Raw genomic sequence first — 20,727 nt, forward strand, 5'->3', positions numbered from 1 at the left:
TCCCCTTCACACTCTCTTTCTTCTCTTGCATGAATTCAATCTCATTTATTTCATTCTCACCAAATTCATTATGTCTGTCAACAAACCTCCAACTCCCTCTAATCTGTTCCACTGTTTCTCCTTCCTTCTGTCTGCAGATGAGCTTAAGACAAGCAAAATGAAACCTTGCTGAGCGGTACACACTTGTTAATACTTCTCTGATATGATTATGTAGACTAACATTATAAGATCAGCTAAGAAAGGATTTGTGGGACACGCTGCTCTGCTGACTTCAGTGTGAAATCATTTCGTGTTAGACGCAAATCTAAAAAGTCAAGCGTTTGCTAAACTTTGTTATTTGGGGGAAAAATATTCAAATTGCAGGTTATTTCCACTTTTAGGGTTTATCCCTAGAGGACCATTAAAAACAGGTTGACAATGTGGATCCTGCCAAAAACTAATTTCAGAACCAAAGATGTCTCCTCTTTTGATGGCCTGTGGTGTCCTCCTGTCATTCAGTATCTGACTTGTTAAATGTCAGATCTATTGTCAGTGATGCCTCCTCTGTTCTGCTCTTCTCACCTCCAGCCTTCAACATACATGGTTATCCTGACCATAATTCTCTTCACCTGTGTTGTATTCTAAAAAGAAACTAGCAACTAGCAACAGATTATGAAAAGAAACACTTGCACTGGCCCTCAAAAAGCCATTGTGTTCTCGCTCTTTGAGACTATGCACTGAAACATCACTATTACATAGAAGCTTTACCTGACATGCTGTTTAAGGTGACTTGACTTCTTATAGGCTTTACTGCAGAACTGGCACTTGTATGGCCGGTCATTGGCCACAACATCCAGGTACTGTTGAAAAGCCAGGCGGGGGTTTTGGGATGGGATGAGACCTGTTAAAAACAACACGTGAGCTTACAACAGCTAGCCTTCTGTGTGGTCAAAATAATGCAGCATCGCCCAATATGTGTGCCTGTCACCATGCCCTCTTACCAAAGTCGGTGATGAGGATGGGTTCCTGCAAGGGGATATCTGGTAGCGGTAGGTTGCTTTTGGACACTTTGGCTTTGTTTGCTTTCCGTGGAAATTTATGCTTTTTCTGCTGCAAGCTTTTGAAGTGAGAAGCGATGTGTGTTTTCCTGTGTCCCGACGTACGAAAGATCTTGTCGCAGTGAGGGCAGGGGAAAGGCCTCACACCTAGAACAAGTCAGGGAAAAAAATAGATGTTTTGGAAAATTAATATTTAGAGAATAACTTTTTCTAAACAACAACAGAAAAATAAAATAAAATGAAAATCTAAACTCACATAGAGGTTTTAAAGTTATTAACTAAATCAACATGAAAACATAACACATATAAAAATATACGCTCTCGTAATTTGCTTTCATTTTGGCTGCATAAGGTTAAAAGCCTTCATTTAGCAGGTAACAGTGTATGAAACAAAACAGACACAAAACTTTGAAAGCATGAAGCCTTCGGAGACATACGTCTGAAAACACATTTATCAAAACTTTACCTTAGAACTAACACACAACCAGCACTAAAGTAAACACCTAACAGAGTGACACTACACAGCAATTAGAGAGACAAAAACGAATGCACCGGCGCACATAGTAGCTCAAACACATATAGCGTATACAGTATATACATGAATACAAATGAGGGTTCTAGCTTTAGTGGCAACATGAGATTTATGCAGGTCCTGCCTGAGCAATTTGTTGCATAATTTACCACAACATATCTTATTTATTCTAAATAACAGCGGCTGAAACATATTTAGAGCCCACACACTTCTCCTTTAACTTATGCTTAAAGTAACTATGCTAGAGTAACAAGTAAATAATGTAACATACGGAGTGACTCTATAAAGTGAAATGTGCTGGAGTTGCTATGGCTTTAAGTGTGACCCCTTCACAAAGCGGACCCGCTTCTCACCTGTATGCAGCCGCATGTGCACTTTCATGCTGCCAGAGGTGGAGAAGCACTTCAGACAGCTCTGACACTCGAAGGCCTTGATACCCGTGTGCGTCTTCATATGTGCTGTGAGGGTGCTCTTGACAGCAAAAGCTCTGAAGCACTGTTTGCACTTGAAAGGCTTCTCGTGGGTGTGGATGCGTATATGCCGAACAAGGTCACTGGGCTTCTTAAACTCCTTGGAGCAGTAGGGGCATCCGTGCCAGCGAACGCCATCCTCCTCCCTGATGGAGCCTGGAAAGGGCAGAACATAATTTTATTTTAAAAAAAGAAAACAATTATCTCTGTAACAGTATTTATTAAATGAATCTCACTGAAAGGGTAAACTCATAAAGAGTAAAATATCCCCTCCTACCTGGCATTTGTATAGGTTTCTTAAAAATGCTCCTCTTTTTCTCCCTGTTCAGTTTGTCTGTACTTTGCACTTTCTTGTTTTCCACAACAGCGCCATCGGTCGTTTGGTTCTCTGACTCTCTTGGTGGGGCGTCACTCTGGGGTTGGACCACACTCAGCCCGCTGTTCTCCAGCGCTTGCTGTAGTACCAGAGGACCACCACAACTTTAATATACATGCACACCTCACACACACAAGCAATTTCAAATAACCACAGCAATGGATTTGAAAAGAAGCAATCAACCGAGCAATCAAGATGTGATTGTAGTGTAAACTTAGAAATTACAGTCGTCTTTACAAAATCATTTCATTTTTAGCGGTTTAAAAGTAAAACACACACACACACACACACACTAATGTCATTACAAATCAAGGGATTTTTTTTACTTGAAAGAGAACCCTTTAAAGTGCAGGACCTGTGGACATCAGTAAATAACGAGGTTCTTTTAACAAAGTGCAAAGAATATTTCCGGGAAAAGCAAAATCGAAAACACGATTGCTGCTTAAAACTTTGAAAAACACTGAAAGTGATTATTTAAAAATATCTCATTATTCATGTACTAATAATTTTAATATGGCCACTAAAATAAAAAATAAAAAAGCCATGATGCAAAGCAAAGTTCAGCGACAATCATATCTTATCATGCTGGGGAGTAGAGGCCGTTTTAAACTCTGTGATGATGCTCATCTCTAAAAGTTCCTGGTGCATATTTGTTAAACTGCCCTCTCTCCTGGATGGATGGTGTTTGCAGAACAGTGAAAAATCTTGACATTCAATCACCAAATGAAAGCAGAGCATATCATTCATCACTCAGGAGTCTTTTTAGTTCAAAACTTATGTCTGAATATATCATGTTTATCTGCAGTTTAAGTCCATTCTCATTGAGTGAAGATTAATGTCGGTAATGTACAAGCTGCGGATTGTCGTCCAGATTGTTACTGGACACTGCTTTTTATATTGTAACAATCATGCGATTACACGCCACTCACCTGTAGGATGTCCTGGTTAATAGCAGTTTCCATTGTGATAGCTGGCTCTGGGGGCTGAGGCTGGGCTGTCTCCCCACTGACCTGTTCTGACAGCTCTAGAAGTTGCTGGATGACATCTGTCACTCCCTCGCCAACTTCTGGCACCCCTGGTGCCTGACCTGTTGTTTCAGCCTCCTATAAAAAAGACAAAAAAAGAGGTGAGGGGACCAAGAAAGACACAGAGCAACGTGACGAAGAGCTGGGACAGGTCACAATTTGTGGGATGACTTAACTTTGATTAGTGGCTCTGTTGAGCTTGAAACAAAGCACTGGTGATTATTAAATAAAATATTAATGCCCACATTATTTATGCACATATTAACACGGAGATACAACTTCTCAACACAAGATTCGTTTAAGTGTAGATATGGCAGGTAGATCATCACTGAATAATGAAGGCTGTAATTAATAACCTGCTAACAACCAAATAATGGAAACACACCATTCTCGTTCTAACTAGGGCGACGACTGGCTTTATGCTGCATTGTATGACTGTACACCAGGTCAAATTTGGCAGCAGCTGTTCTTGATTGTTCTAGAGCAGGGGGAAATATTTTACCAGGTCAAAACTGAAAGACGGTGCTGCTCTTTTAGTGCAATAAAATTGAAGTTTTTAGAGTTTCTAGCAGTGGTGACATGGATGTATTGAAATACCAATGGCAAAAAAAACAAACCACAACCATTATCTACCACTAAAAAACAAACTAAAACAAAAAACTAAAACCCTTTATCCTGTGCAGTAATCTTTGGATAAAGAAGGAAATAAAAGTCCACAATTTGAGAAGCATTATCAGTAACAGTGCCTCTGGGGTTCGCTAAAGCTACCAACCACAGTGAATCAAACTAGACTTGTCTGCATTCAATACAGCTGAGGGTTTTTTTTTAGTGCTGCACTTTGTTTTTCCTGCTGCTGGCACACTGAAAAAAGTGATAATAATTCTGGATCATAATCGAGTTATGGGAAGCTACTTCTTTCCTCAGGGAAAAAAAAAAGAGAAAAACAGCATAATTTTCTGAAGTATAAGCAAACAGCCTACGTATGAACTAATTTGGGAAACAAACTCCAGGGTGTCTCGTTAACATTAAACATGAGGACCACAGGACACTTAAGAACCCTCTGTTCAGATGCTGGACCAAAGAAATGTTTTCCAGCGGATGTTCTCGTTTGGTACACAACCTTCTCTTACCGAAGTGGTGGATGGCACCTCAATCACGGATATGTGCATTTTGCTGATGTGGGCGTTCAGACTGCCAAGTTTCTTAAATACACAGCTGCAGTCCATGCAAGGGAACAGTGGCACCCCTTTGGTCTGTAAGAGAACACAAACACACAAAGCACATTACAGCTAGCTAGCTATATAATAATATTTCCACATATATCAGAGTGTTTAACTGGACACGAGGTAAACCTTTACTTTCCCTTCATAAAAAAAACAAAAAAACTGCCTCATAAACAATGAAATTATATGTTTATGAATCCTTAGGAATCACAGGTTGGGTACTAGTTTCTCGAATTCCCTTGATCATTGTGATGATGATAGCGGTAATCTAATAAAACCACACATCAATTTGGTGTGTCTTCATTAGATTTCTGTGAGCATTGCATATAATGGAGCTGAAGTGCTTGAGGTAGATGTAAAACTGACTCTAAACATCAGGGGAAAAGCCTACAGGGTGTGATCATGAAGCTCCAAAATCCTACATACTGTATTACAAACTTTTTAAATTAAATTTAAAAAAAAAAAACTTTTAAAACTGGTAAGTCTCCCTTCAAGGTCGTCTTATCATGGACCCGTAATCGACATTTACATTGAAGGTTCTCTTCTGTCCATTCATACCCACAGTTTCCCCACGGACATCAGACTTGCTAACTTAGAAAACAATCGACATGTGAACTTTTGAGTTGAGGATCAGAGCTGGCTAATATCACAAGAACAAACAGCATCTTTGTGCATGCTGTTTTTTAAATCGAGGCAATCTTCACTAACAGCTGACCCCACTCACCACACTTTGCGGTGCACAACTTTCTACGCTTCTTCAAAATAAAATTCAAGCTGAAGCATGTTGATTAGCGCATGTTGCTAAGGACCAGTGCATGGTGTCAGAATCATCAGTATCAGAATCTGAATGCTTTGTTAATCCCTTAGGACAGAGGTTCCCAAAGTGTGGGGCCCGACCCTAGAGGGGGGAGCCATTACAGGGGGGGGCGTGGTATGAAAAAAAAAAAGAACGCTTGGACACTGCTAGCATGATGGACAGGTTTTCGACGGGGCTCCCACACAAAGGCAAAGCAGGAGATGAAGCATCGCTAAATATGTTTCCAAACCAACTTCCTTCCAAGCCAAAGACTAGAAAATATGGTGAAGTGTATCTTCCCTTTGGCTTCACCTGCACAAGTGCCAAGGTAGGTCTCCCCTGCCGAATTGGTTTTCCCAGTGACTACGCGCTGGGCTCTCCAAATCACGGACAAACAGTATCCCACATTTTTAGTTCACAAACACTTCTTGTAATAACTAACTACTTCTGACATTTTGGAGATGTTAGCTCTTTACACAGTAAAGTTACAGTGGGATACATTTTTCTTGTAAAACAAAGGGGGGGCCTAGCAAAAAAAGTTTGGGAACCACTGCCTTAGGAAATGATATGGTTACAGTTGCTCCAAGTCAATAAGAACAGTAATAAAGACTGAACTAAATTAAAGAATACAATATGTTAAAAAGTTTGCAAAATATAAGAATTAGCTCTAATGTCTACATATAGCTTATTTATAATGGACAGAGTCACAGAACTGTAAAACTGCACTCTGTAGACTTCTATCAATATCTATAACTATGTCAAATCTACTTTCATATGAACATAAAGAGTGCATACATCAATCTATAAATCACTCTTTCAAGCTGTTTTAGACCTCAAGTAAGCTTCTTATGGCTGCTCTGCTGCTAGAACCAGCGATCTTTCATGTGTTAGGCAAAAGATTTTTAACTACTACATTATATAGTCACTGTGTCAGACTTGAAGTATGATGCTTATAAAGAAGTAAAATATAAATTGTCCATTTAGTTTTTACAATTTTCTTCCTTTTCTAAAAATTCAATCCCTCAAGTGTACACCACAAATGTGACCAGATTTCAGTCAGATGTTGTGTTACTTTGCTGTGAGGGAGCTTTGTGTCTACATTCTACATATACGTCCTACATATGTCTGTATGTTATAGCTGTAAAATCCCTGAGACTGAGCAAACGTGTAGGTAGAATGCAGAAGAACACTTCCATAACTGAAAACACAGCAGTATATGGAAATGAGGTAAGTCTAATATTTAATCTAAATGCAGTTACAAAAAAAAAAAAAAAATCTATAGGTCTTTTGAGCTTGACACCAAAAACTTTTGATTGCTTTTCCTGTGAGGGTAAACCACTGGTGAAGTAGATGAAGCTGGTTCAAGTCTGTATTCACTGGAAAGGATGCATTTGAAGTATGTTTGGAAGAGTGTAGGGCATATGAAAGAGCCCCAGAAAGGTATCATCAGTGCCAGGATGATGGGCTTGTTGCACTGGCCTGTGCTGGTGTGGAACATATGGGAGAGATGGCTGGACAGAGGAGGAGGACTGTTATTTTCTTGTAGTGGTGGTGATGAAGCGGGAGAAAAGGACTGTCAAAGATGGGGAATAACTAGAAGAGAAGATCATATGGGGAGCTGGTAAAAAGGGTGAGGGTACAGATGGCCACAATGACAAATGAATCATGACAGAAATGTCTGTGGAAGATGAAAAAGGAAGCCGAGTGAAAGTGTAAGAACTGGAGGGCATACTCTTCTATTATTGAAATATATTTCAATGTAATTCACTGGGCAGCTGATCCAGGGGTAGTATGTATATAGTGCTTTAGTTTAACCCCCTTCACCTTAGAGGTCACAGTGGAAAGAATCTGTATTTTTTTTTCTCTAATTCTGTTAACTCCAATGTAAAAGTCTACACCTCAACTACAGTGCTGTGCAGAAGTCTTGAGCCACCTGTCATTTCTTTATATTTTGCTTCCTAAAGAGGAGCTTGTAATTTTTTTTAATTAGTCCTGAGCAACAGTTCTCAAGTCTTTCTGAGAGTTTCTTCAGTCCAGTCCTTGGTCAATGACGTGTACCCATTTCCTATTTTCCTCGCAAAATTTATTATTATTTTTTTAAAGGGGGCAGCTCGTGACTTTTGCACAGTACTGTACTTGTTACCTGGTTGATTCTGGAGCAGAGGAAATGTTGAGAAAATTGTGTCAGGGTACAAGTTACATATACATTGTATATATCCCCTACTAGCTGATATAAATCAAATGAAGAAATAGCAGCATGCGTTTTAAGACAGTAATCCTTGGAAGGCATTTGTAATGCTGCCATTGGTTCTTCATAAAGTTTTTCACAAAGCCAGAAACTGTTTTATCAAGAATGCAAAAGCAAGCTAAACAGAGTTCAAGGTTCACGTTCCCATTTCACAAAAGTCAAAAGCCAGCTATAACTGGAGGTGGCTGTAGTGGATCAGTCTAACTTATAAGGTGTGAAATTGTGGTGAATGAATACACATATAGGGCTATGTGATATGACCAAAATCTCATATGCCGATATAAGACATTTATCACCCTGACAACAATATAAATCACAAAAATGTAATATTTTCTGTAAATTCTGTGAATCTCGGGCAACTCGACTTGCATGAAGTTTTTCCAGCTGGGCGTCCTTTACCTGGAGTCGAGTGTTTTAACCGATGCATGAAACTATACATTTTTAGACATAAGTCGAAACGGCCACCATTTTCTTTCAAAGTTTGAGTCTAAGGTTTATTTTTTTAGCACCTGACGGCTCTTTTTTGCTTCTCATCCGTAAACTCTCTGCATACTCTTTCACGTGATTCAGTTTATTTTGAAAAGTCTCAACAGGATCTTGAGCTTTATTGTGAAAGGTTTATGTGGAAAACCAAGCGGACAGCGCGAGTGGTTTTACCGTCGTTGTTGCTAACGACAACGCGTAAAAACAGGGCTGTCTCGTAGTGTGGTTATATTAAATACAGTGGGGCAAAAAAGTATTTAGTCAGCCACCGATTGTGCAAGTTCCCCCACCTAAAATGATGACAGAGGTCAGTAATTTGCACCAGAGGTACACTTCAACTGTGAGAGACAGAATGTGAAAAAAAAATCCATGAATCCACATGGTAGGATTTGTAAAGAATTTATTCGTAAATCAGGGTGGAAAATAAGTATTTGGTCAATAACAAAAATACAACTCAATACTTTGTAACATAACCTTTGTTGGCAATAACAGAGGTCAAACGTTTACTATAGGTCTTTACCAGGTTTGCACACACAGTAGCTGGTATTTTGGCCCATTCCTCCATGCAGATCTTCTCGAGAGCAGTGATGTTTTGGGGCTGTCGCCGAGCAACACGGACTTTCAACTCCCGCCACAGATTTTCTATGGGGTTGAGGTCTGGAGACTGGCTAGGCCACTCCAGGACTTTCAAATGCTTCTTACGGAGCCACTCCTTTGTTGCCCGGGCGGTGTGTTTTGGATCATTGTCATGTTGGAAGACCCAGCCTCGTTTCATCTTCAAAGTTCTCACTGATGGAAGGAGGTTTTGGCTCAAAATCTCACGATACATGGCCCCATTCATTCTGTCCTTAACACGGATCAGTCGTCCTGTCCCCTTGGCAGAAAAACAGCCCCATAGCATGATGTTTCCACCCCCATGCTTCACAGTAGGTATGGTGTTCTTGGGATGCAACTCAGTATTCTTCTTCCTCCAAACACGACGAGTTGAGTTTATACCAAAAAGTTCTACTTTGGTTTCATCTGACCACATGACATTCTCCCAATCCTCTGCTGTATCATCCATGTGCTCTCTGGCAAACTTCAGACGGGCCTGGACATGCACTGGCTTCAGCAGCGGAACACGTCTGGCACTGCGGGATTTGATTCCCTGCCGTTGTAGTGTGTTACTGATGGTGACCTTTGTTACTTTGGTCCCAGCTCTCTGCAGGTCATTCACCAGGTCCCCCCGTGTGGTTCTGGGATCTTTGCTCACCGTTCTCATGATCATTTTGACCCCACAGGATGAGATCTTGCGTGGAGCCCCAGATCGAGGGAGATTATCAGTGGTCTTGTATGTCTTCCATTTTCTGATGATTGCTCCCACAGTTGATTTTTTCACACCAAGCTGCTTGCCTATTGTAGATTCACTCTTCCCAGTCTGGTGCAGGTCTACAATACTTTTCCTGGTGTCCTTCGAAAGCTCTTTGGTCTTGGCCATGGCGGAGTTTGGAGTCTGACTGTTTGAGGCTGTGGACAGGTGTCTTTTATACAGATGATGAGTTCAAACAGGTGCCATTCATACAGGTAACGAGTGGGGGACAGAAAAGCTTCTTACAGAAGACGTTACAGGTCTGTGAGAGCCAGAGATTTTCCTTGTTTGAGGTGACCAAATACTTATTTTCCACCCTATTTACGAATAAATTCTTTACAAATCCTACCATGTGAATTCATGGATTTTTTTTTCACATTCTGTCTCTCACAGTTGAAGTGTACCTCTGGTGCAAATTACTGACCTCTGTCATCATTTTCAGTGGGGGAACTTGCACAATCGGTGGCTGACTAAATACTTTTTTGCCCCACTGTATAAGAGAATGAGAGAACTTTAAGAAATGAATATAGCCACTGCAGTGACCATCAAAATGATGAAAAAAAATATTGCTGTAAACTGTTTATTTTACGACACCACGAAACAAACGATAGCGTTTGTTGTCATCCAATATCGAACAGCCCTATATGCATATGCATAATATTCTGTCCTTTGCTTTTAGACAAATTATAATACCATAAATTCATTAGTATTAGGTTAATATGATACTCATATTGTAAATTGGTGTTTTATCAATCAATGAAACGACTAATGTTCTGCAGCTGATTTTAAATCACAGATTCCCAGGAGAATGACTTTTTTCCAAAAGCTTCAGCACTACAATCTGTGTCAAGCAAAGGCTTTGGATGCCATTAAACACTTTCTCCCCTGACTCCTCAGTAAGCACCAAAGCATGAAATCTTTTGTGAATAACCCCTGACTTTTTCTTTTTTTTTAAAGTCAGCCAATTGTAAGAACAAACTGTCTACAAAAGCAAAGCTAAAGAACTTGTGAAAAACTGATGCATTATTTAAAGGGTCCAGCGTTGGGCTCTCCAGTTCAATCAACTGGCCAAATCACCATCTTTTATCATGGAATACACAATGGTGTATGCAGGTAAGACAACACACACTTCAATTCATTTGACCGATTGAACCGCTGACAAAAAAGTTATGCAACGTTTTTCTCAAAAGCACTTTTTATTCACAATCCAAATAACAGACCACAACCAGCCATTTAATATGATTGCCAATCTCTGACAGCTCACTAACCTAAGTGTGAAGCTTTTTATTAATCAGTAAAATCTGTTGAAAGAGCCATAATTAAAACGCCCCCGCTTCAGTAACAAAGAAGGATGTGCTAACATATTTGTAGCAATTTCCTGTATCTCTTCTTTAGGTGCATAATTAAGCTTGATTTATATTTATATTGTTTAAGCAACCCGACTGCAACAATGAGAATTTTACACCTCCTTGCTTCTGACTATAAGAAAGTACAGACTGTGTGTGCTACAGAAAAGACCCAGGTAAACCTATTTCTCTCAGCAGCCAGGTTGGCTGAAGTGAACTAAATTAGTTTAAGGCTTGGTGTGCAAGCACAACACATCATTCATGCTCACCTAGCGCTGCTCATTGTGATGAGGGACCTTTGAGGGACCTTTACAATCATTATGCCACAGAGCTGAGTTAGTTCAGCTTGTAGCCACATTACTGGAAGTAGTCATTAAACCAGGAGATACCACCACCTCTTTAAATCCAACCATTAACTAGTTCAGTTTATAAATTCGAGAAATAGACACAACCACACACATGAGAATTTAGGTCCCCAGAGAGATCTATGATGTGTGTCCTTCGTCTGACCCCTCAACCACAGTGTAGCACTAAGTGGAAGACTTGACGGTCCCCATTTAGCCTCCCTGACAATACGAGGAAGGATAAATCAGCTAGGCTGCAAAAAATGGTTTCTGCGAGGTGTTTACAAAGGAGAAAAATCAAACAAGGAACCTTATGCCCTTCCTGACACACAAACAATATGACAAAGTACCGTGCTTTGAGTATAACAAGCTGTGAACAGAGGTTCTGGCAATTTAGTGTGTGGCTCATCAAGATGTACAAGAAAAAATACATATATGTATCTGGGGAAACAGTACAACTGAAAGACATGCTAGTGAATTGTAGAAAGCTGGTAAACTTTTCATGAACATGATGTTTTGGGTGTTAACTGTTTACATAAATTTGTGTGAAGTCCTTAACTCGAAACCATTTAAAGTCTTTAGAACTTTTACTTTGAAATGTAGTTTTAGTTTCCTGAATTTAAGTCGGTTCACTAAGTTAAAAAGGAACTTGCAAGTAAACAAAACAAGGAGCTCATTAACCGTTTCAAATAAAAACAATGGCTGACTTCACCCAAGGAAAACCTTTCTTTAGGTGAGATTAAACTGGCACCATTTCTATACAATGTGATACCAGGATGTCAGAAATGTAAAACATTATAGCATCAATTCCCCTTTAATGACCATATCTAATCTTTATAAACAAATTAATTAAAATCAAATCAAATCACTTTTATTGTCACATCACATGTGCAGGCACACTGGCACAGCACATGCGAGTGAAATTCTTGTGTGCGAGCCCCACAAGCAACAGAGATGTGCAAACACAACAACACAAACGAGCAAAATACAAGAATGGCCGACCTGAAACTAATAAATATATGTACAATATATAATAGTGTATGCATTTCTGGATGTGTATACTAAATATTTTCCTACGTGTGTGTGTGTGTGTGTGTGTGTACACATTTTTACAAATTAAATAGTAAAAAAAATATATATATATTACACAGTCTTGAAACATGCATCTGAAGCCATGAGTGTGTTTTTACTGTGCTCTTACCTCAGAATGAACCCTCTGAACGTGAGAGTGCAGGTTCCCCTTCTGGGAGAAGGAGGCAGGGCACAACATGCAGAGGTGAGGTTTCTCCCCGGTGTGTCTCACCATGTGAGTCTGTAGCACCACCTTCTGGTTGAAAGCCTTGCCGCAGTGCGTGCACTTGTAGGGTCTCTCACCTGCAGAAGAAGAGCACGATGAGGTCAAGAATCAAGCTGTAATAATGACAATATTTATAATAATATCAAATTTATACAATCTCAATGAATCCCTTGTCATCTCCAGAAAATTCAACAACAAAATTAAAACAATTCCTGGAGATATAGTAATTATGTTATACAATACATGGTTGTGTTTAATGTATGATCATTAAAAAACTCACCAGCATTGCTTCAATAAGAATTTGTCCAACAATATTACCCACATATGTGACTGTCAGTGGTAGGATATCTAATTTTTTTTACAGTACAACCATGCAATTTTGTCACCTTGGTAACAACATAAGGCTGGTTTAATTCAAGCTAAATTAAGATGACTCAAATACAGTCCTGTACCATTCCAACATCACTGCAAACCACAGAGGTGCAAATGAACCATAATGTGTGTTTCTATAGTCTTTACCTCATCAACTGAAAGGTTGTTTGAGATTCAAAGCACAAGAGAAGTCAATTCAATTCTGCATTAAAACCCCCAGCTCAGCCCAGCCAAACAATTTAACATGTGGATGATGGGTAAACAACATGTGGGTGGCAGCTACTGGCTACATTAACCTGAACCCAGATGGCTGAACGTTCACAGGAACCACAAGAACATTTGAATTGAAACGGAACATCGAATTCTACCCACACAATCTCTCCATACCACAGCTGAGCAATGGGCCCAGCTGAAGGTGTGCAGTTTTTCCAGATAAGCAGTGCAGCTACTTACGAATTTGTAGCCTTATATGAAAGAGCACAAGAAAAGAAAACCAGAATAAGCGCTGTTTTTTTCCTGCTCATAAAAATGTTTGTAGCTACCAAAGAGTTTTCCATCAAAAGAAAATCATCAGGATTATTTTTAACCTGTGGTTTTAAGTCTTAATATGTTTTTGTATATCAAATACCCATATATAACAGGAGAAAATGGTAATACAAACTCCATGTTTTAACCATATCAGGGCCAATTGTGGCATAGCTTAAACCCCCCAAACCCTCATTCTGAGCTACAAAAAAGTCCTTGATTATATATCGCTTGTATATTTTAATTTTATTGGACAGCATTCACAGGAAGAAAGTGCCTCAAAGGGACATAAAATTTAAAAACAAAATGAAAGAAAACAAAAAGTCTCCAAACACCTTGAAAGTCCACTGCAGGCTACTGAACCCCCATCAATTCAAGCTGCTGACAGTATCCACTCACTCTTCAGGTTTCTGGAACCTCAAATGCAAAGTTCATTCACAAATGAAATATAAGAAGCAACCGCTCACACTGTTTCAGAGAACTGATTCAGAGAAGCCAGAGAAATATCTATACCTCTCTCTCCACCACACATACCACAAGGGCTCAAGAACACTATAGAGGAACAGTGTCAGTAAACAAAGTTGTTACTGCAGTGCACACACAAAACAAAGTTAAAACCACAAATGCTTCTTTGGTTAGATTTTAAATTCGTTTTAGAAACTATTGACGGGTTCTGAATAGATGTTTACCAGCACACAGGTCAGTAGCCAGCATCAGTGGTGGCGGTGCATTCGTACATGGGGTTTATTAACATCTTTGCTTAATGGTGTTTACAGATTATATAATTGAAGCCTTTGCTTATTTAAAGCAGGACATAGATCAGCTACATTCTGCTCACACAAATGTTTGACACATTATAAAACAAGTAGCTGAATACTATAGAAGCTATACCAGCAAGAATGGCAGACATCTGGCTTTCAAAACTACAACAGCTGATCTCCTCAGTCCCTAAAATAAGAGTTTCCTCAAAAGAAGACTCAAATTACAAAAACGTATTGTTGGCATCCAATTTAACGTGAGCCTACAGTCTGCTACAAACTATAAAACCCTTCACTTTCAAAGTTTAACATGATGTTTATATCAATTACCCTATATTTAATAGAAATTGATATAAACATCATGTTAAACTTTAAAAGTGAGAAGTTTTTACAGTTAGCCTGCGTGTCTATTGATCCCGCTTATCATTTCTACTTGCACAAATACATTGCATGCGTATGCACTTTTTTTTTTTCATTCCACAAACGGAGAGAGTTAAGTGCACACTGCATCCAGGACAGTCTCTTTGTGGTGGTTTTCATCTTTGCTCTGTGTTCATACCTGAATACTAAGAGAAAGATTATGTGTGTGTCCTCATTAGGATAGGAATTTGTGTTGGTGTGTATGGACGTAGCCTGTGGGTTTATATTGTTAACTGGTAATTATGATGCAATGTATTTCAGGTCATTTTATAGAAAAACAGTAAAATAACTTTTTACTTTTAATAAAAGTGTTCTGTGTAATGTATGAATCTGTAATATATTACTTTTTTTTGTGTCACTACAAAAAGGGGAAACACCTCCAAAATGAACAATTATTTGACCACACAGCATTGCATAGCAATGTTGGGGATTCTCAAAGCAGAGCCAATAAGAACCCAAAGAGAATCGACAATGGAATCACTAAATTCTATCATTTCCCTTTCCTAGTTTTTACTGACATTTTTCCTAACAGGTTCAGAGTGAATAGGTGTCAGAAGTTTTCCAAATTTTGTAAACTTTACATTCCTTCACATAAGACTCATAATGCTCATCCTAATATTTTAATTTAACATCAAGGCCAGACCTTCCCAAAGTGTGGGTTCCTGCCCCACACTTTTTTCTTGTAAAACAAAGGGGGGGGGGGCTAGCAAAAAAAGTTTGGGAACCACTGATCTAAGCTAATTAAAACCACTGTGAACTATCAAGGAGAAACAATTAGATCCTCTTCTCAATGCTGAATGGCTGTCGAAAGTTTTTTTTTGTTTATAAATTCATTATCCAGAACAAAGAAAATTAGCCTAAAGGATCTTGTTTTGGCCTGAAGTAGATACAAATTCTACCCTCCAGTTTCTGCAGTATTTCTGCTCTGAGCTTAAATCTCAATATAAGCACCATAATCAGGTTTTTCTTTTTCCATTCTCACTCACCTGTGTGTATTCGGATGTGCCTGATGAGCTGGCTGGGCTTTTTGAAAGCCTTTCCACAATGATGGCAGCTGTTTGTGAACCCACTGCGATCTATGTTTTTCTTGTAGTTTCTTGAAGTAGAAGTAAGTGGCCTGTAAAGGAAAGAACCATGAGACAAAAAATCTAGTTTAATATAGTGTGCATTAACATAGGACCACAGAAGGTCACTCATGATACAACAAAACAGTTTTTTAAGCCTTATGTTTGAGATTTAGACAATTATCCTTTGTGTACAAGTATTTTCTTTACAATTCAAACAAATGTTTGTTCTATAAGTAAAGACAAAATGGTATGTGGCATTACACACAAGTGCTTTCTGAATGGTTTAATGAGTTTTAAAAGTACTCAGCTGTAAACTTACAGGAAATTGAACTTCTTTAAAACAGGCCTTAGTCCAATAAGTAGCATATTTGTTACTAGTCTGCAAATTAACATTATCATAGAAACCATGTCTAAAAGAATAGCTCTGAAGTAGCATAAAGCATTAAATTGGCTTAGCCTCTAGCAGTAACAGGCTACAGAGAGTTTTGAGAACAGCTGCATAGACTCGCTTAAGCATTTTTGTGCTTAGCTCAAATGAAAGATTATCTGACAATGACTACAAATGTACTTATTTTCCATGAACGCCATGAAAGATGGTGCTTTAATTTCATCACTCTGCAGAGCTGCAAATTCACCTAAAACTGTTTTTGCAAAAATGTTTTTTTCTTCATAAAAGATTCATCTATCCTGAATCAGACACCCCTCGGTCTGTACAAAATACTAGATATGTCGATGCTTTGAATTTTTCTTTAAACAGCTGCATGATTCATGCCAAATTTTTAACCCAAAGCTTTTCCACTTGACTGTGTCAAATGTAATAAATCAGCATCCTGAAGTGTCTTGTTTGACCTCATTTTGATGTGACTCTTCATATGCTCCTTTATTTGCGCAGACGTCTTGAACTCCTTGTCGCAGGTCTTGCAGGTGTAGACCTTGATGCCCGAGAGCTCCTTCCGATGCTCCTCCAAATGCAGAGAGAGCTGGCTTTGAAGAACAAACTCATCTCCGCACTCAGCACAGATCAGATTCTGCAAGAATGGAAACCAATAACATACACTCAACAAAAATATAAACGCAACACCTTTGTTACTGCTCCCATTCCCCATGGGATGGACGTAGAGACCTAAAATTCATTCCAGATACACAATATAACCATCCCTCCCAAACAGTGGTCACAAATCAGTCCAAATGTGTGGTAGTGGGCACATCTGCTATATTGAGATAATCCATCCCACCTCACAGGTGTGCCACATCAGGATGCTGATCTGACATCATGAGTAGTGCACAGGTGTACCTCAGACTGCCCACAACAAAAGGCCACCCTGGAATGTGCAGTTTTTTGCGCTATTGGGGGTCTGGGGACCCAGAACCGGTCAGTATCTGGTGTGACCACCATTTGCCTCATGCAGTGCAACACATCGTCGCATGGAGTCTATCAGATTGTCAATTGTGGCCTGTGGAATGTTGGTCCACTCCACTTCAATGGCTGTGCGAGGTTGTTGGATATTCGTGGGAACTGGTACACGCTGTCGTATACGCCGGTCAAGCACATCCCGAACATGCTCAATGGGTGACATGTCCGGTGAGTATGCTGGCCATGCAAGAACTGGGACATTCTCAGCTGCCATCTGCCCTGAACAATGTGAACCATGATTCATCCGTGAAGCGCACACCTCTCCAACGTGCCAGACGCCATCGAATGTGAGCATTTGCCCACACAAGTCTGTTACGGCGACGAGCTGGAGTCAGGTCAAGACCCCGATGAGGACGACGGGCATGCAGTTGAGCGTCCCTGAGACGGTTTCTGACAGTTTGTGCAGAAATTGTTTGGTTGTGCAAACCAATTGTTCCAGCAGCTGTCTGGGTGGCTGGTCTCAGACGATCTTGGAGGTGAACCTGCTGGATGTGGAGGTCCTGGGCTGGTGTGGTTACACGAGGTCTGCGGTTGTGAGGCCGGTTGGATGTGCTGCCATATTCTCTGAAACGCCTGTGGAGACGGCTTATGGTTGAGAAATGAACATTCAATGCACGGGCGACAGATCTGGTTGACATTCCTGCTGTCAGCATGCCAATTGCACGCTCCCTCATTGCTTGTGGCATCTGTGGCATTTTGCTGTGAGACAAAACTGCACATTCCAGGGTGGCCTTTTGTTGTGGGCAGTCTGAGGTACACCTGTGCACTACTCATGATGTCAGATCAGCATCCTGATGTGGCACACCTGTGAGGTGGGATGGATTATCTCAATATAGCAGATGTGCCCACTACCACACATTTGGACTGATTTGTGACCACTGTTTGGGAGGGATGGTTATATTGTGTATCTGGAATGAATTTTAGGTCTCTACGTCCATCCCATGGGGAATGGGAGCAGTAACAAAGGTGTTGCGTTTATATTTTTGTTGAGTGTAGAAAGGAGTCTAAAAGAGAAATAAAAGTGCATAATATGCACAGAAACCACAGCATGAGGCATTTTACCTCCTCCTTCTCATGCAGCATGATATGGGATTTAAGGCTGGCGATGCGAGAGAACTTCTTATTGCAAACGGGGCAGGTGAAGTCCGATGTAGTGTGTGTGGACCTGTGTAGCGTGAGGTTGAACTCCACGTTGAACGTCTGTGAGCACTGGTCACAACGATGAGGCTGCAAGAGAAAGAGAAATGAAAGAATGGAAAAAAATGACTTTCTGCTGTGAGCTTCTTGTTGCTGCTGTCACTATGTGAAGGCAGATGGAGACAGAGAAGAGACTAAAAAGACAAGATGGAACAGCTGAATCTCAATCAATGTGCTACTTTGTCTAAATTAAGAAACTGCTTTGTTGTGAAGGGTAGAGAGTACTGTATATTAACAGGCAAAGGAAAAAAATCCCCATGAGGCAAAAATGGCCCCAATATTAAATTTCTTTTCTATTAGGAGAACAAGCTGACTTCATTTCAGAGTGCTTTTTTGAATCTAGTCAAGTCTGAGAGTGGTACTGACACAGTTGAGTCTTACTCACTCTGGCATACTCAGAGGCCACTGCTCTTCAACCTGGAAAGTGGGAGCAAAGGCAATGGACTTGAAATTTAAATGGCCCAGAGCTACAGGTGCAGCTGCAAATGAAACGAATTAAGCTCCAATTGACATCTTTTTGCTCCCGGTCTCTCTATTCTAACTTTCTCCTCAGTAGCATGGCATTAAGAACTAAATCCCTTAACTTGCCTGTGATTGTGCGCAATGTGTGAGATCCTGAGAATATAAGTGAGAATAAAGAAGTGAGAGAGGGAGTGTGACCAAAAGCGAGCAAGAAGTGAAGCAGGCAGAGATGTGAGTGCTGCGAGTGCTTTAAAATGCATAAATGAATGTGATGTAGAATGAGTTCCCAAGGAACGCAGTCCAATTATCCTACACCAAGAGAAACCACCAACACAACCATTATCACAGTGTACCCGCTTCATACAACATCGCCATACGTGATCATAAAGAAGTGAAGAGAAGTTTTCAAAATGTTATTTCAAGAATACTTTCTGTCCTATGTGGTGACTCAGGTGCTAGCCATCACACTACCATCGTCTTACTTCACTGTTGGCATGATGTTCCTTTTCTGAAATCCTGTGTTACTGTTATGCCAGATGTAGTGGGACACACACCTTCCAAAAAGTTCAGCTTTTTCTCCTCAGTTCACAGAGCATTTACTCAAAAGTCTTGGGAATCATCAAGACGTTTTCTGGCTAAACTGAGATGAACCTCTTTTTGCTCAGCAGTGGTTTTTGTCTTGGGACTCTGCATGCGGGTCGTTTTTGCCCATTCTCTTTCTTATGGTGGAGTCATGAGCACCGACTTTAACTGAGGCAAGTGAGACCGGTTCTTCGGATGTCGTTCTGGAGTCTTTTGTGACCTCTTGGATGAGTCGTTGCTGCGCTCTTGGATTAATTTTGGTGAGCCAGCCACTCCTGGGAAGTTTCCCCCCTGTTCCATGTTTTTGACATTTGTGGATAGTGGCTCTCACTGTGGTTCACTGGAGTCCCACAGTTTTAAAAATGGCTTTATAACCTTTTCCAGACCAAGAGATCTCAATTACTTTGTTTCTCATTTGTTCCTGAATTTACTTGGATAATGGCATCATGTCTGGCTTTTGAGTATCTTTTGGTCTACTCCACTTTGTCAGACAGGTCAGAAAGTGATTTCTTGATTGAGAACAGGTATGGCATTAATCAGGCCTGGGTGTGGCAAGAGAAACTGAACTCAGCTTTTTGCAAAAAAAAATGGAAGGAAGGAAACAAGTTTTGTTGTTGACTGCTTGAGGTTTTCTTTTAAAATCTTCACATATCCTTCATTCTTCCTTCCAACTTGATGAAATTCTCAGTTCCAGACGTGCCAAAGGATTCCCACAGCCTAATACTCCAACCACCGTGTTACACTGAGGGGACACTGTGGAGATGTACACCTCTCCCTTCTTTCTCTAAACATAAGCAGTGCATCTGCTTCTTTGAGATTTCAATTCCTGACCTGGCTAAGTCATTTACTGGCGTCATGGCAGTTGTTCTTGAGTCATTAGACACATCTCTTACTATTTTTCTTTCCAGAATCTTTGAAATCTTTGGCGTCCGATCTATGCCAGCCTAAGATAACTTTGTATATCCATCTCCTCCTGTGTTAGCATAAGTGATTCTTTTTCTCAATTTTAAAATGATCTCCTTTGTCTTTGGCACTTTCTCAAGTGACAATTCAAACCCTTTCTGTAGCTTTTCTACTGTGTGTAAATGGGAAGATAACCCTCAGATTTAACTTGACTTTACAAGCTTTGAACATTACAAAGTTAAAGCACATAACTGCACAGCTGTAGTTTGTACTATGGCTAAATAAAAAGGTCAGTTTGTCAGAGGGCTAATATTAGTGACCCTGGTCATTTTTGTTTTGCTTAAATAACTGTGTTATTGTGAGCAAACATAAATAACTTAATATTTTTAAAGAAAACTAATATTTTTTAGACATGTTAAAAATCACTTGCTCTGTTAAAAAGGCACTAGGGAAAAGTTTGACAAAAACTTTAAATTTCATATTTTGTTTGGATCTGTACATC

General features: G+C 39.9%; 1 protein-coding gene across 1 annotated transcript in view; it reads right to left on the bottom strand.

Moving 5' to 3' along the window:
* Window positions 1–20,727, bottom strand: part of LOC102303798 (zinc finger protein 236) — a 66,810-nt gene that overhangs the window by 41,936 nt on the left and 4,147 nt on the right. Inside the window, exons 3-12 of the mRNA XM_005937678.3 lie at window positions 18,144–18,308; window positions 16,517–16,695; window positions 15,587–15,717; window positions 12,430–12,602; window positions 4,571–4,693; window positions 3,345–3,518; window positions 2,317–2,494; window positions 1,923–2,195; window positions 981–1,184; window positions 748–880 (exon numbers count right to left, since the gene is read on the bottom strand). Of these exons, the coding sequence (XP_005937740.1) occupies window positions 748–880; window positions 981–1,184; window positions 1,923–2,195; window positions 2,317–2,494; window positions 3,345–3,518; window positions 4,571–4,693; window positions 12,430–12,602; window positions 15,587–15,717; window positions 16,517–16,695; window positions 18,144–18,308 (1,733 nt within the window). The remainder of the gene's footprint in view (window positions 1–747; window positions 881–980; window positions 1,185–1,922; window positions 2,196–2,316; window positions 2,495–3,344; window positions 3,519–4,570; window positions 4,694–12,429; window positions 12,603–15,586; window positions 15,718–16,516; window positions 16,696–18,143; window positions 18,309–20,727) is intronic.

This window comes from Haplochromis burtoni, unplaced genomic scaffold (assembly GCF_018398535.1).
Source record: "Haplochromis burtoni strain Fernald_Lab_line unplaced genomic scaffold, NCSU_Asbu1 Contig_240, whole genome shotgun sequence".
Lineage (NCBI taxonomy): Eukaryota > Metazoa > Chordata > Actinopteri > Cichliformes > Cichlidae > Haplochromis > Haplochromis burtoni.